Source organism: Cervus elaphus, chromosome 28, assembly GCF_910594005.1.
Source record: "Cervus elaphus chromosome 28, mCerEla1.1, whole genome shotgun sequence".
NCBI lineage: Eukaryota > Metazoa > Chordata > Mammalia > Artiodactyla > Cervidae > Cervus > Cervus elaphus.
In genome coordinates, this window is record NC_057842.1 from 12,514,074 (window position 1) to 12,528,572 (window position 14,499).

Sequence of the window (14,499 nt, forward strand, 5' to 3'; positions counted from 1 at the left end):
ACTAGTGTTTTGTAGCATAGAAAGGAGTACTACTTTGTAATGGTATTTGTACACGCATGTTCATCACAGTATTCTTAGTGACAGAACACTGAAAACACAGATAAATGTCCATCATTCAGCAAAGAATAGAGTATGAAGAAAATTACGAGGTCCCTACACTAAGGAATATTATATAGCCATTTTTTAAAAAGTGCTTTAGAGCTGCATATCAGATTTGCATGAAATATTACTGAGAGATTTCAGGCAGAAAGTTTGCAAAATACAGCCCATTTTTATAAAACACTAACTCCAGATCAAATATATGTGTATATTTGAAAATATGGAAGGATGTGTTCTGGGTTGCCACCTTGGATTAGCAAGAGGAGCCAAGTTAAAAAAAGTTTGTAGGGAGTTCCCTGGTGGCCTGCTGGCTAGGATTCTGGGCTTTCACTGTCATGGCCTGAGTTCAAAACCTGGTTGAGAAACTGAGATCCCACAAGCTACATGACATGGCAAAAAAAAAAGTAAGAAAATAATAACCTTTGTTATTCTAGAAATTTTATGTAAATCTCTAGAAAATTGTATAAATAGATATATAGGCATTTTAAAAAGAAATTTATTTTGAAGTCATTTCAACCCAAAGATTTTGAAGTTAAGTTTTACATTTAAGCATCCCTTAAGGTGTTTGCCTTGAAGTAGCTCTCAAGAATTATAATGCAAATAGACCAGTTTCTGCATTTAAGCTCTGGTATGTAAAGGTGACAAAAGTATATCAAAACTCTACAAAGTTTATGCTCATTTTTAAAAAATTAATAGGATATGTAACCTACTGAGATCAATTTTGCTGATTTTCTTCTGTCTCAGGAAAACATCATGAGTGATACGAAAATAGATGTTGGTATATGAAAGTTACGATTTTAACACAGGGTCTGCCGAAGATTTTTTTTTTTAACATAAACATTGGAAACTACTGATTTATCTGATAGTGAAGTGATTTGTGAAATCAAAGCAAATTTCTTTAGTTATCAGTGGTTATTTATATATATATTTTGTGAATTGCAAAACATTTGTGTGTCCTACTGGTTTTAGTTATCAGTTGAGTATTTGTTGTTCAGATCATAGCTTGGTTTGTTCTCCACAGCAGTGTAACTGCTTATTTTATCAAATTGAAATGTTTACCATTCTTTTATCAAGAAGTAAATATTTACTATACCTTATGAGATAGTGAGTTGAGGAATGAATTCAAAGATACCACAAAAATGTTTTCTTGTCTTTGTGTGAGAATGATCAATTAAAGTCACTCCAGCAGCAAGATTACGGAATTTTGTGTCTTGATAACTGTGCTGTTAAAGTTGTCCTAGGAAAACTCATTTTAGTTTGCTTTCAGATAAACTTAAGTGTATCTAAACGTGATATTTTAAGACATTAGCAAAATCTTTTCCCTGCAAAAAATAACTGATCTTTCTATTCTGTTGGTTTCTGTATTCCTTTGTAAATATTACCATTTTAATTGTAAGTTAATCAGCATTCCCCCTGTGTAAATGGTTATAGCATACATTAAATATAAGTCAAGATTACATAGAAAAAAATGGCCTTGGTTTTAGACTGCCTTATAGGAAACTAAATTTATTGAACTAAGATATAAACTTACATTTTTGTTGAAAAGAATTTTGTCATTCATTTTCATTAAATAACTTATATTCCAGGTATGTTTTTATTATTTTGACTTGAACTTTTTAGAAATAGCTATTGTAAAAAGTAAAGTATGTGTATATGTAATACAAAATACTAAGATTACTAGAATTTTTAATATGTGAAATACAATAAAACTTTAGTTATATGTTTTAACTTTTCCATGATACAGTTGTGCAAGTTACTTGAGGCATATAGTCAGTACTTCTTGACAGTGTTAGACTCTTAATTGAATACAGGCATACTTCACTTTACTGCGCTTCAGGATACTGTGTTTTCGCAAACTGAAGGTTTATGGCAGCCCTGTACCAAGCAGGTCTGTTGGCACCGTTTTGTGTTTCTGTGTCACATTTTGGTAGTTCTCCCAATATTTCAAGCTTTTTCATTATTATTCTTATATTATGGTGATCTATGACCAGTGATTTTTTTTTTATGTAACTATTACAAAAAAAATTAGAACTCCTTGAAGGCTCAGATGATGGTTGGCATTTTTTTTATCAATGCAGTATTTTTTAATGAAGGTATGTACATTGTTTTTTTACACATAATGCTATCGTATACTTAATATACTACAGTATAGTGTAAACATAACTTACATGTGCTGGGAAACCAAAACAATTCATGTTGCTGGCTTTATTGCAGTATTTTTCCAATTGTAGTGTTCCAGACCTGAACCACAGTATTTTTGAGGTATGCCTGTAATCAGAACATATAATTTAATAATCATCACATTACCTGCTTAATTTAATGTATTTATGGAAGTATATTACATTGAAATTTAATTCATTTAATATAGTCCAGATATTTTGCAACCTCCTAGGTTTTTAAAAGTAATTTACTTATAAAATTTCAAAACTAATTTTCAGATATATAACATTGAAATACTTACTTTAATTACTGTTTACTCCTTTCAGAGGAAATGGATGTAGAAGCTCGACTTACTGAATTATGTGAAGAAGTTAAGGTATTTGGATTTTTAAAATTCACATTACCAAATTATTTGAATGGATTCTGTTTCCTTTTTAAATACTTTATTGAAAATAAATTATTATTTTTCCTTTCTCAAATGCAAAGATAAAATTGTTGATTCTAGGTAGAAACACAACTTAGTTGACCATTTGACTTGAGTATGAAGTTAAATTATCTTTTGTTCTAATCATTATTGATTAGAATCTTTTTTTTAGATTTTATTTTATTTTTAATTGGAGGATAATTACTTTGCAGTATTGTGATGGTTTCTGCCACATGAGCATGAATCAGCCACAGGTATACATGTGTCCCCTCCTCTTGCACCTGCCTCCCGCCTTCCTCTCCATCCCACCTGTCTCATCGTCACAGAGTGCTGGCTTTGGTTTTCCACGTCATACAGCAAATCCCACTGACTGTCTATTTAACATGTGGCTGAGTGATATTCCATTGTGTGTGTGTACCACAGCTTCTTTATCCATTCATCTGTCAGGGGACAGCCAGGTGGCATCCATGTCCTAGCTATTGTAAGTAGTGCTGCAGTGAACACTGGGGTACATGTGTCTTTTTCACTTATGGTTTCCTCAGGTGTATGTCCAGTAGTAGGATTACTGGGTCATATGGTAGTTGTAGTCCTAGTTTTTTAAGGAATTTCCATACTGTTCTCCATAGTGGCTGTATCAATTTGCATTCCCACCAACAGTGTAAGAGGGTTCCCTTTTCTCCACACCCTCTCCAGCATGTGTTGTCTGTAGACTTTTTTTGATGATGGCCATTCTGACTGGTGTGAGGTGATACTTCATTGTAGATTTGATTTGCATTTCTCTAATAATGTGTGATGTTGAGCATCTTATCATATGTTTATTACCCATATGTATGTCTTTAGAGAAATGTCTGGTTAGGTCTTCCGCTCACTTTTTGATTGGGTATTTTTTGTGTGGGTGTGGTATTGAGCCACTTGAGCTGCTTATGTATTTTGGAGATTAATCCTTTGTCATTTGTTTCATTTGCTATTATTTTCTGCCATTCTGAGGGTTGTCTTTTTCACCTTGCTTAATTGTGCAAAAGCTAGGTCCCATTTGTATACTTTTGTTTTTATTTCCATTACTCTAGGAGGTGGGTCTTAGAGGATCCTGCTGTGATTTATGTCAAAGAGACGTGTCTGCCTATGTTTTCCTCAAAGACGTTAATAGTTTTTGGTCTTACATTTAGGTTTTTAATCTATTTTGAGTTTATTTTTGTGTATGATGTTGAGACGAGTTCTAATTTCATTCTTTTCCACGTAGCTGACCAGTTTTCCCAGCACCACTTATTGAAGAGACTCTCTTTTCTCCTTTGTATATTTTTACCTTCTTTGTCAAAGATAAGTTGCCCATAGATATGTGGATATTCTGGATATTCTGCATATAAATGAAATAGCAGAGACAATTTACTGATCAGAAGTGTGCTTTTTCCTCCTGTTAGTTAACTCAGAGACTTTCTGGACAAATTTTTTTAAGCATTACTTGAATTTACATGCTTTTATAAAATGATATTGTTTAGAAATGGAAATTTATTTTATTTCAAGAAATGAGTTTCTCTTGGGTTATTTTTCTACCAGTTCATTCTTGCAATTAAATTGAATAGATTTTTGTTTTTCCTTTTCTTCTCCATGGAACTAAATGTTTTGACTATTTTAGGATCCCTGTGTATTTCACTGTTGTTTGGCTATGTTAATGGAAGACATCAGAAACATGAATCAAACAAAAATATATATTTGACTTTGGGATATATTTCTGTATGTAAATATAAATGAGAACCTGATCCCTTTGAAAAAGATATTTACCTTCTTGTAAAATTATACATAGAAGAGACAATTTCATATCCCATTCTAGCAGCTTCCCCCACAGTTCAAGTAAGTTAAATGTCTTCTTTTAAAAAAAGAAAATCACTTATATCGTTATAATAGTTGTCCCAAAGGATTTTAGAAATAATAAGATGTTTGTGATAAATGTAGAAAAAATATACTGACTTATTCACTGACATTAAAGGAAATTTGAGTGAATAAACATATGATACTCCCTGATGAATAGGTAAATGATCACTGAAAGCTACCCAGTTTTTCACAAGTTAATAATATTAATGCATCTATATCAAAATCCTGTTGGAAACTTTAAAATTAAACTTATTCTAAAGGTCACTTGAAGCAAGGTAAGAATGACTAAGAAAAACTTTTGAAAAAAATAGTAATATAGAGGGACTTGCCCAAGTGGATGCTGAAATATATATAAAAACTACAGTAAAGGAAATAGAGTAGGATTTATCTAAAAGAACAGAAAGACAAATCAATGGAACTAAATAGCACTGGAACAGTCATTAAATATGTGTAAGAATTGAGTATATGATAAAATTTCACAAACATTCAGTTACATAGTAGCATGGCAAAATAACATGTTATAGAAGCAAATTCTAAATGGACTTGAAGAGTTAAATGTCAAAAAAACCTGTAAGACAAATATATGTATACTTGTATATGTAAGCAATCTATCCTTGGAATATGAAATAACTTCTTCAGAGTAACAGTAAACAATACGATATTAATGATTTAGAACTTCTTTAAAACAAAATAAAACGTAAAGTTGAACAGAAGCAATAGACTGGAAGAAAATATTTACAATACCTGAAAGTGGCAAATGATACTGAAAATATATAAAGAACTCCTATGTATCAGTTTCAAAACACCCCTGGGAGAAGGGGGTACACATAGAGGCAATGTACAGAACACAGTTCTTAGAGCAAGTTAGCTGTTTAAGTGACACTCATTCTTACTGAAGACCAAGGAGATGCAGATTTAAGCAATAAAGTGGTTTTTTTTACCATGAAATTTGGAGAAATGAAAGTGATTGCTAATCTCCGTCATTGGTAAGGTGGTAAAGAAACTAGTGTCTGCATAGGCTGTTGGTAAGGGTAGAAATGGTACATTTTTTTGGTCAGTTCATCATCTGTTCCAAAAACACCCACATGCTCTGCTACAAAATAGTTTTTATTTAGAAATGTATTCCACAAAAAGTACTAATTCATTTCAATAAATGTAAAGCATTATCAACTACCATGTAGCCATTTAAAAGAATTAGGTGAATCTCTGTGGAGAAGGCAATGGCAACCCACTCCAGTACTCTTGCCTGGAAAATCCCATGGACGGAGGAGCCTGGTAGGCTGCAGTCCATGGGGTTGTGAAGAGTTGGACACGACTGAGCGACTTCACTTTCACTTTTCACTTTCATGCATTGGAGAAGGAAATGGCAACCCACTCCAGTGTTCTTGCCTGGAGAATCCCAGGGACGGGGGAGCCTGGTGGGCTGCCGTCTATGGGGTCGCACAGAGTCGGACACGACTGAAGTGACTTAGCAGCAGTAGCAGTAGCAGCTGTGCATTGACGTGGATTTTTTAACTCAAGAAATACATATTCCTCTATGATGTAGGGTACTGTTTTCATGCTGAAAAACTCTTTAGGATATATTAATAGTAAAAATAAATTGGAGAAAAATATGAATATGATTTTTATATGTTAGAAAAGCTATGTAAATATTTGATCATTTTTATGTGATTAGATTGCATATAAAATATTTATTGTAAAGTAATTAGCCTCCAACTAATTAAAATAAATGGGAAAAAAATATTTGAAAGGATACATACACACACACACATACACATTTCAACTATAAATAATAATATAGAAAAGAATACCACAAAGAATGAGGCTATAAAGGAAAACATTTGTTCTTTACTCTATTTCCATCTATAATTAAGTTTTAAGAAACACATATGTACTCAGATATTACTAATGAATTTTACATGCTCATACTTAATTTCAGTATTTAAGTGGACATCATAAAATTGAATATAAACTAAGGTAGATAGACTAGACAGAAGATGGAATAATATTTAAACAGGTCTTATAAATCAGTAAGAAATCCTGTAATATCCCATTTTTAATATTAATATAGCTTAGACACCCAGTTATCCAGTTATAAAATGCTAATACGTATGTGAAAAAAAATTTAATTATAAAAGAAGCAAAAATTTAAATATTCTGACATGATTTTTAACCTGTCAGATTAGCTGTGATTTTTTTATTTATTTATTTTTAATTGAAGGATAATTGTTTTACAGAATTTTGTTGTTTTCTGTCAAACCTCAACAGGAATTAGCCATAGGTATACATATATCCTCTTTCTTTTGAACCTCGCCCGCATCTCCCACCCCATCCCACCCGGCTAGGTTGATATAGAGCCCCTGTTTGAGTTTCCTGAGTCATTTGGCAAATTCCCGTTGGCTATCTATTTTACATATGGTAGTGTAAGTTTCCGTGTTACTCTTCCCATACTTCTCACCCTCTCCTCCCCTCTCCTGATGTCCATAAGTCTATTCTATATGTTTGTTTCTCCACTGGTACCCTGTAAATGAATCATTCAGCACCATTTTTCTAGATTTTGTATATATACGTTAGAATACGATATTTATCTTTCTCTTTCTGACTTACTTCACTCTGTATAATAAGTTCTAGGTTCATCCACCTCATTAGAACTGACTCAAATGTGTTCCTTTTTATGACTGAGTAATATTCCATTGTGTCTTTATCCATTCATCTGTCTAGGGACATCTAGGCTGCTTCCATGTTCTAGCGCTTCAATGAACCATGGGATACATGTGTCTCTTTCAGTTTTGGTTCCCTCAGGGTATATGCCTAGGAGTGGGATTGCTGTGTCATATGGTGATTTTATTCCTAGTTTTTTAAGGGATCTCCATACCGTCTCCCATAGTAGCTGTATCAGTTTACATCCCCACCAGCAATGCAAGAGCGTTCCCTTTCTCCATACCCTCTCCAGCATCTATTGTTTGTAGATTTGTTGTTGATGGCCACTGGGTAGTCCACTGGGGTTTGCTCCTGAGGCTGCCCTGGAGGACTTGGGTCTGCCCCAGTGAGGGCCAGGTGCAGAAGTCGTGCAGCTGCTTGGGTCACAGGGGCCCTGGCAGCACCAGGTACTCAGGGGAGTTGGCAGCTAGGACAGCAGGAAACACAGTGCTCTAGAAGGGTATGGCGCGAAGAGTCGGACACGACTGAGCGACTTCACTTTCACTTTTCACTTTCACACATTGGAGAAGGAAATGGCAACCCAATCCAGTATTCTTGCCTGGAGAGTCCCAGGGACAGAGGAGCCTGGTGGGCTGCCGTCTATGGGGTCGCACAGGGTCGGATATGATTGAAGTGACTTAGCAGCAGCAGCAGAAGGGTATGGCAACCTGTATTGACCGATACGCTCCAGTATTCATGCCTGGAGAACCCCCTGAGAGAGAAGCCTGGCAGACTACAGTCCACAGGGTCACAAATAGTTGGACACGACCAAAGTGACCCTGTGTGTGTAGACACAAGACTTTTTTTGATCTGTGGCAGCTCTGCCCCAATGAGAGTTGAGTGTGAAGGTGGCGCAGCTGCTTGGTTTGCAGGGACATGGACTGCCTCCACCACAGGAGTTAGGGCCCTCTCAGAGTCTTTTATCGAGCCTCCTGTCGCTGGCAATCAGAGGGGCTCTGTGGCCAGTCTTTCTCCGCAGCTCTGCCCGTTCAGGCACATAGAGGGCCCCCCGGCTGCAGTCCTGCTCTGTAGATGGGCGCGTCAGGCACTTAAAGGTGCTCCCTGGGTGGGGTCCTACTGTGTAGTTCAGTGCATCAGTGGCTTGATGGGCCAGCCTCTCTATTGTTGAGCTCTCGTTGCTGGCAGGTGGGGAGAGCAAGGCTATGGTGATGACTCAACCCCCTACGCATGACTCAGCAGTGTCTCCTTGCTTCCATGGCTGCCTGGCTTTCCTCCACAGGCATTTCCCACCACAATATCCTCCCTCACATCCCCTCGGTCTGTCCCTCCGCAGTCAACAGGCAACCCTCTCCCTGGGATTGATTGCTCCACAATCCCTAAACTCCAGCTCCCAGCTGCTGCACTTCCTAGGGGACCTGTATCCCTGTCCGGGGTATGTATGGTTGCAGCAAGGACTGTCTGATTCTCATTCCATTTAGGCTGCCACAGATCAGCTGTTTCACTCTCAGCCTTAAATGTTTCTCCTGTGACTCAGACAATTGCTCCAATGTAGGGATCGGACCCCTGCTTCAGTTCCTCCAGCCACTGAGTGCAGGTCTGGTCCTACTAGCACTCCTGTTTTTCCTCGTAGTCGCTTTGTCCTACCAAGTTTTGCGTGGTTCTATATATTCTTTCCCACTGGTCAGGTACTCCTGTCGTCTGTCAGCTGGTGTTCTGCATGACTATGATTTTTTTTAAATAACAGTATAATCTTTGTTGAGTTATGGTGAGATACAGATTCCCATACCTTGTAGATCTTTTTCACAGATGAATTTGGCAGTATGTATCCAACACCATAAAAAATATTCCTTCTCAATTCGTACCAAATAAACAATCAGAAATTCATGTATAATGTAATTTGTGATATTGTAAAACATTAACCTAATAAATACCCAACGATAAGACAATGGTGAAACAAATCATGGGATACTCATAATGTAAAAACATTGTGCAACGTTAAAGGTGATGCTTTCAACAAATATTTGATGATACAGGAAAATGCCCACACTGTGTTATTCAGTGAAAGTGGCATAAAAATATGATTCTGGTTTTTTCCTTTCTGTAACTGAAAATAATTGAAGACTGTATACTAAAATGAACTTTATTTTTTTCAGTCAAAAAATGTTAATGAATGCTATGAAAAGGTATACATCTATATAAAACAAAATAATGAATTTATTTTTAAAAATATTATACAAGTATAAATGTCTTATTATTCCTACATTTATATATATAAAAAATCTTGTCAAACTTAATTCCAATTTTCTTTTTAATATAAAAAAGAATTATTATTTCTATTTTGACACTTATCATAAAGAGTTATATAAACCAAAGGGTAATTTGTTTATAGGATGCTTTTCCCAATAATGAAAATACCAAAAGTCCTTTCTCAGAAACTTGATGCCGTGCTGCCTGAGAAATACAGTTAATAAATACAAGGTATCTAGACAGCCTTGCTCTCTGGGGGGAATTATTTTTACTTGTGTGTAGATTATACCAGGCGTAGAATTGCTTGCCTTACACAGTACTCTTTAATTACTGTAAAATACTTAATTCTAGTCTTCTTTTGCTAACTTCATTAAACTCATTCTTGAAACCATACTACAGGTTTCAGCTTATTTATACTCCATTTTAATCTTCTGTGTGTTAAGAGACATAAAAAACTTGGTAGCTTTATCTCTAATAATATTTATGCATCATCCCTGAGGCAAAACCCTTCTGTAGAATTTCTGTGTGTGTTGAGCTGGTGTTTATCATCTGTTGACTCGTTAGCTTCCATTCTAGAATTTTGGAATTTGTCAGTATTTTCTGTATTTCTCCTTGTATTCTGGGAACTTTTTCCTTATCTTTAGCCTATAATTCCTTATTCATTCATTCATTCATTCATTTATTTGTTTGGTACATATCTATTGAGTGACTACTGTGTACTGGTTACCAGTCACAAGTGAATAAGACATGATCCCTCCCCTTCTTACTTATTTTGCTGAGTTTTTGTTTTATGTGTCCTCTGAGTTAAGAAGATAAGTGGAAGCTTGGTTCAGGTCAGGGAAGAAAAGCCTGCTGAATTTCAGACTTTAAAAAGGGGTCTGTATAAACAAAGAGAGTATCATATATGATGAGCAGCATTTAGGGGTTTCATTTGTTTTTCAGAAGGGGACTGGTGCAGATATAATGAGTATAAATGGGGACATGGTGAATTGTCCAAGCATAGTTGTCCAGTTGTTGTTGGGTCTAGACATCAGGGATACTTGATCCAGAGAGATAGATGTAGTGGTGGTTGGTGTGCAGGTGGAGATGAGCTGTGGGAGTGGCTGTTAACTTGAGTCTGAATATACAACCTCCCCCATCTTTATGGTAGGAAAGTGAAATCAGCACCTGTGTGTATATTTAAAGTAGATTTCCTAGTGTTACTAATAATTAAAGACAAATTTTTCCATCAAGATACTATTTGCATTGAAGCTGACTGCTGCCTTAGTGGATAAAACGTCCTTCTGAGAAATATCATTCTGCTTTATAGTCTTTGTTATTCTTTGTTTAGAAGTTCTTACTTTATCAATTCAAGAAAACTAAAAGGCTTCAAGAAAATCTACCTCTCATTCAGTACTCTTAATTTCTATCATCAATTAAGATGAATATTTAAATAAACAGGACAGCTTAAATATCACTATTAGAACATTCATAATATATATACATATAATAAATATATATGTGTTTACCCACTTTTCTCTCCTCATTGGACTGTGAGCTTTTCATGTTAATCTTGGTGTCTGTAGAATGTAGCCCCCTAGCCTGTAAAATGTGCTTAATAAATATTAGATGCATGAATTGTTAGAAAAGAAGAAGAAAGAAGTGTTTGACAACTCTGGGAAAGGGTTTCTGTGAGCAAAATAAAATCTAGGAGCAGAGATGTGAAGGAAGAGCAGCTTTAGAGAGAATCTCAATCCTTTCCGAGGAGCACATGACCTTTAAATTACTTAACTGATTGAAAATAAATCATATTTAAAGATTTCACAATTTTTCAAAAATTTTATAACTTTGATCATGATTTGTTGTGCTTAAAATTCCTAGTTTTAGTGTTTGGATTTGATCATGTTCTATAGAATCCTGATTTGTAACTTTAGACTATATCTGATATTCTTTCAGATATTGAAATATTAGTTAAATTGTCAAAAATGCTAGAGTAACTACCAAGATAGGAAAAAAGCCATTGGTCAGTTGGTCTCTCTCTACACACACATGCAAGCATGCACAAATGCACATATTTTAAAACTAAAAAATCTGCCTTTGTATTAATATACAATATACGTGTTATGGTAATTCTCAGAGAGTAGTTAAGTTTTTTTTTCTTGTCATTTCAGAAAATAGAAAATCCTGATGAACTGGCAGAACTTATAAATATGAATCTTGCACAACTTTGCTCACTTTTAATGGCTTTATGGGGACAATTTCTGGAAGTTATAACACTACATGAGGAACTAAGACTATTACTAGCACAAGAGCACCATACTCTGAGGGTAAGTTATAAAAAAAATAAGAGCATTTTAACGAGTACTGTCATTTATCTTTAGAAATTTCTTATGAATAAAAATTCTGATTTTTATCTAATATGTTCATAAATGAGAAAAAAGACATCTATCATTGTGGTATTGTTTGATTGTTATCAAAGTTAATAATAGAACAATACACTTGAGTATATGACCTATCTCAGTTATAACCCTTGCTACTAAGAGACACCACCTATATGAAATAAAATATACAATACAGAATAGCTCTTGGAATCCAGGAACAGGAATTATCACTAGATCTCTGAAGAAAAAGAAACCAGAACTAAAAAGCCATCTCAGAATAGACAGAATGTGTCTCTCCAAACCTCGTACTCCCTCCTTTCCTCTCTTCTTCCTTCACCTCATTTAGAGATATACATTATGAACTTTGCAGGATTGGGGGAGTAATCTAGACATGCAGGTTGTTATAGGTCTGATATGGACACTATGCAGAAAATTTTGTACAATTTTATTGTGTCAAGAAGCTTCAAGATGTTAAATCTCTGTCTTTTCAGCCTTATCTCCTTATGTACTCTGTATGCACATTAATTTTCCTGAATTAGTGCCACAAAACATCATGTGTATTTTCTTTTCTTTTTTGGTTTTTCTTTTCTTAATTATAAAGCACAAGTGAAAGTGTTAGTTGCTTAGTCATGTCCAACTCTTTGTGACCCCATGGTCCCTCCATGGAATTCCCTAGGCAGGAACACTGGAGTGGGTTGCCATTCCTTGCTCCAAGGGATCTTCCCAACCCAGGGATCAAACCAGGGTCTCCTGCGTTGGCAGGTGGGTTCTTTACCATCTGAGCTACCACATAAAGCACAATATATAATCAAAATCAGAAAAGTTCATAAAACATGCACATTTTAACAAGTGGTTAAAAGCACATACCCTTTTAACGATCACCCAGATCAAGACATAGAGTATTGTCCATACCACAGACATGTTCTGTGTATTTGTTCCAATTTCTACCCCTTTATGACATTTACAAGGAAGCACCATCCTTCTCAGTAAGTTCCTCCTTTCTCTTTTCGTTATTCAGCCTATATTACTGAATTCTGCATAAATGGATTCATACAGTGTGTATTCTTTTGTATAGTGCTTCTTTCAGTCAAGATTTTGTTTTGGAGATTAATCTATTTTGTTGTTGTTAGTAACTGTAGCTTGCTCATTTTCATTGCTATACTGTATTTCCATTTGAATATACCTACAATTTGTCCATTTTACTGTTGATAAGTGTTTGGATTATTTCAGATTTATAGCTACTGTAAACCAAGCTGCTGTGAATATTCTTACACATATTTCCTGTCATAACAGTTTCTGTGATGTATTTACCTATGAAAGCGATTGCTGTGTCATAGGGTACAAATAATGTCAATTCTGTTATGTAATGCTACCCTGGTTTCCAAAGTGGTGCTGATTTTCACTCCCACAAGCACCATATGAAAGTTCTTACTCCACCTCCTCCCCAATTCTTAATATTGGCAGACTTTTAAACTTTTTCAAGATGGATATAAAATGGTGTATCATTTTGGTTTTATTTGTATTTTTTGATGACTTGGTAATAGTTGAGCACCATTTTGTATGACTGTTAGCTGTGTAGATTTCCTGTTTGTGAAGTACCTGTCCAAACTGGCTGCCCATTTTTCTATTGGATTAGTTTTCTTTTTCTTCTTGATTTATAATAGTTTTCTGTGTATTCTAAGTACTGATCTTTGTTAAATGTTTTATAAATCTTTTCTGATTTCATGGTTTTTTCCACTATCTTCATGCTGTCTTTTGATGAAGTAGAGGTCTTAATTTGTCGTTGGAACTCAAGAGGAAAGCCAGACAGAGACACACCTGTATTTGGACATAATATGTACAGATCAGCAAGGAAGATGTGACATTTTCAATAAACAATATTGGGACAATTGGCTATTATATAACTGAATTATATAAAATTCAGTTCCAGATGGACTAAAAACAGACATGAAAGGCAAAATCATAAAGTTTCTAAAATAGAGAACTATCAGAAATATTACAGAAGTAGTAAAACTTACTCCCATATATTCTTTGTCAGAATCACAGGTTACCATTTTGGCACATTTGCTTCATCATTCCTTCTTTTTGTCAGTAGATATACATTCCCAGTCACTCAACTGGTAAAGAATCCTCCCACAATTCTGGAGACCCCAGTTCGATTCCTGGATCAGGAAATTCTCCTGGAGAAGGGATAGGCTACCCGCTCCAGTATTCTTGAGCTTCCTTGGTGGCCCAGGTGGTAAAGAATCCACTTGCAATGCAGAAGATCTGGGTTCAATCCCTGGGCTGGGAAGAGCCCCCTGGAGGAGGGCATGGCAACCTACTCCAGTGTTCTTGCCTAGAGAATCCCCATGGACAAAGGAGCTAGTGGGGTTCAGTCCATGGGGTCCAAAAGAGTCAGACACAACTGAGTGACTAAGCACAGCACAGCACACATGTAAATAGACACACACATATATTTTTTTTCTGGGCCTTTTGATAGTTACAGACATCATGCTCAGTTTTTCCTTAAATATTTCAGGACATATTGACTAAGAACAAAGATATCCTCTTACTTAACCACAGTACAGTGATCAACTTTAAGTCATTTAATACTGAAGCTAAAGGCAAAGGAGAAAAGGAAAGATAAACCCATTGGAATGCAGAGTTTCAAATAATAGCAAGGAGAGATAAGAAAGC

General features: G+C 35.4%; 1 protein-coding gene across 7 annotated transcripts in view; it reads left to right on the forward strand.

Annotated features, from left to right (window-relative positions):
* The window catches only part of FAM135A (family with sequence similarity 135 member A), a 147,422-nt gene that overhangs the window by 83,531 nt on the left and 49,392 nt on the right, over nucleotides 1-14,499 (forward strand). For 6 of the 7 annotated variants that reach the window (XM_043889910.1, XM_043889913.1, XM_043889916.1 and 3 more), the window contains 2 exons: nucleotides 2,586-2,635; nucleotides 11,611-11,766. In XM_043889910.1, the coding sequence (XP_043745845.1) occupies nucleotides 2,586-2,635; nucleotides 11,611-11,766 (206 nt within the window). The remainder of the gene's footprint in view (nucleotides 1-2,585; nucleotides 2,636-11,610; nucleotides 11,767-14,499) is intronic. The other variant, XM_043889914.1, reaches the window with a different exon arrangement.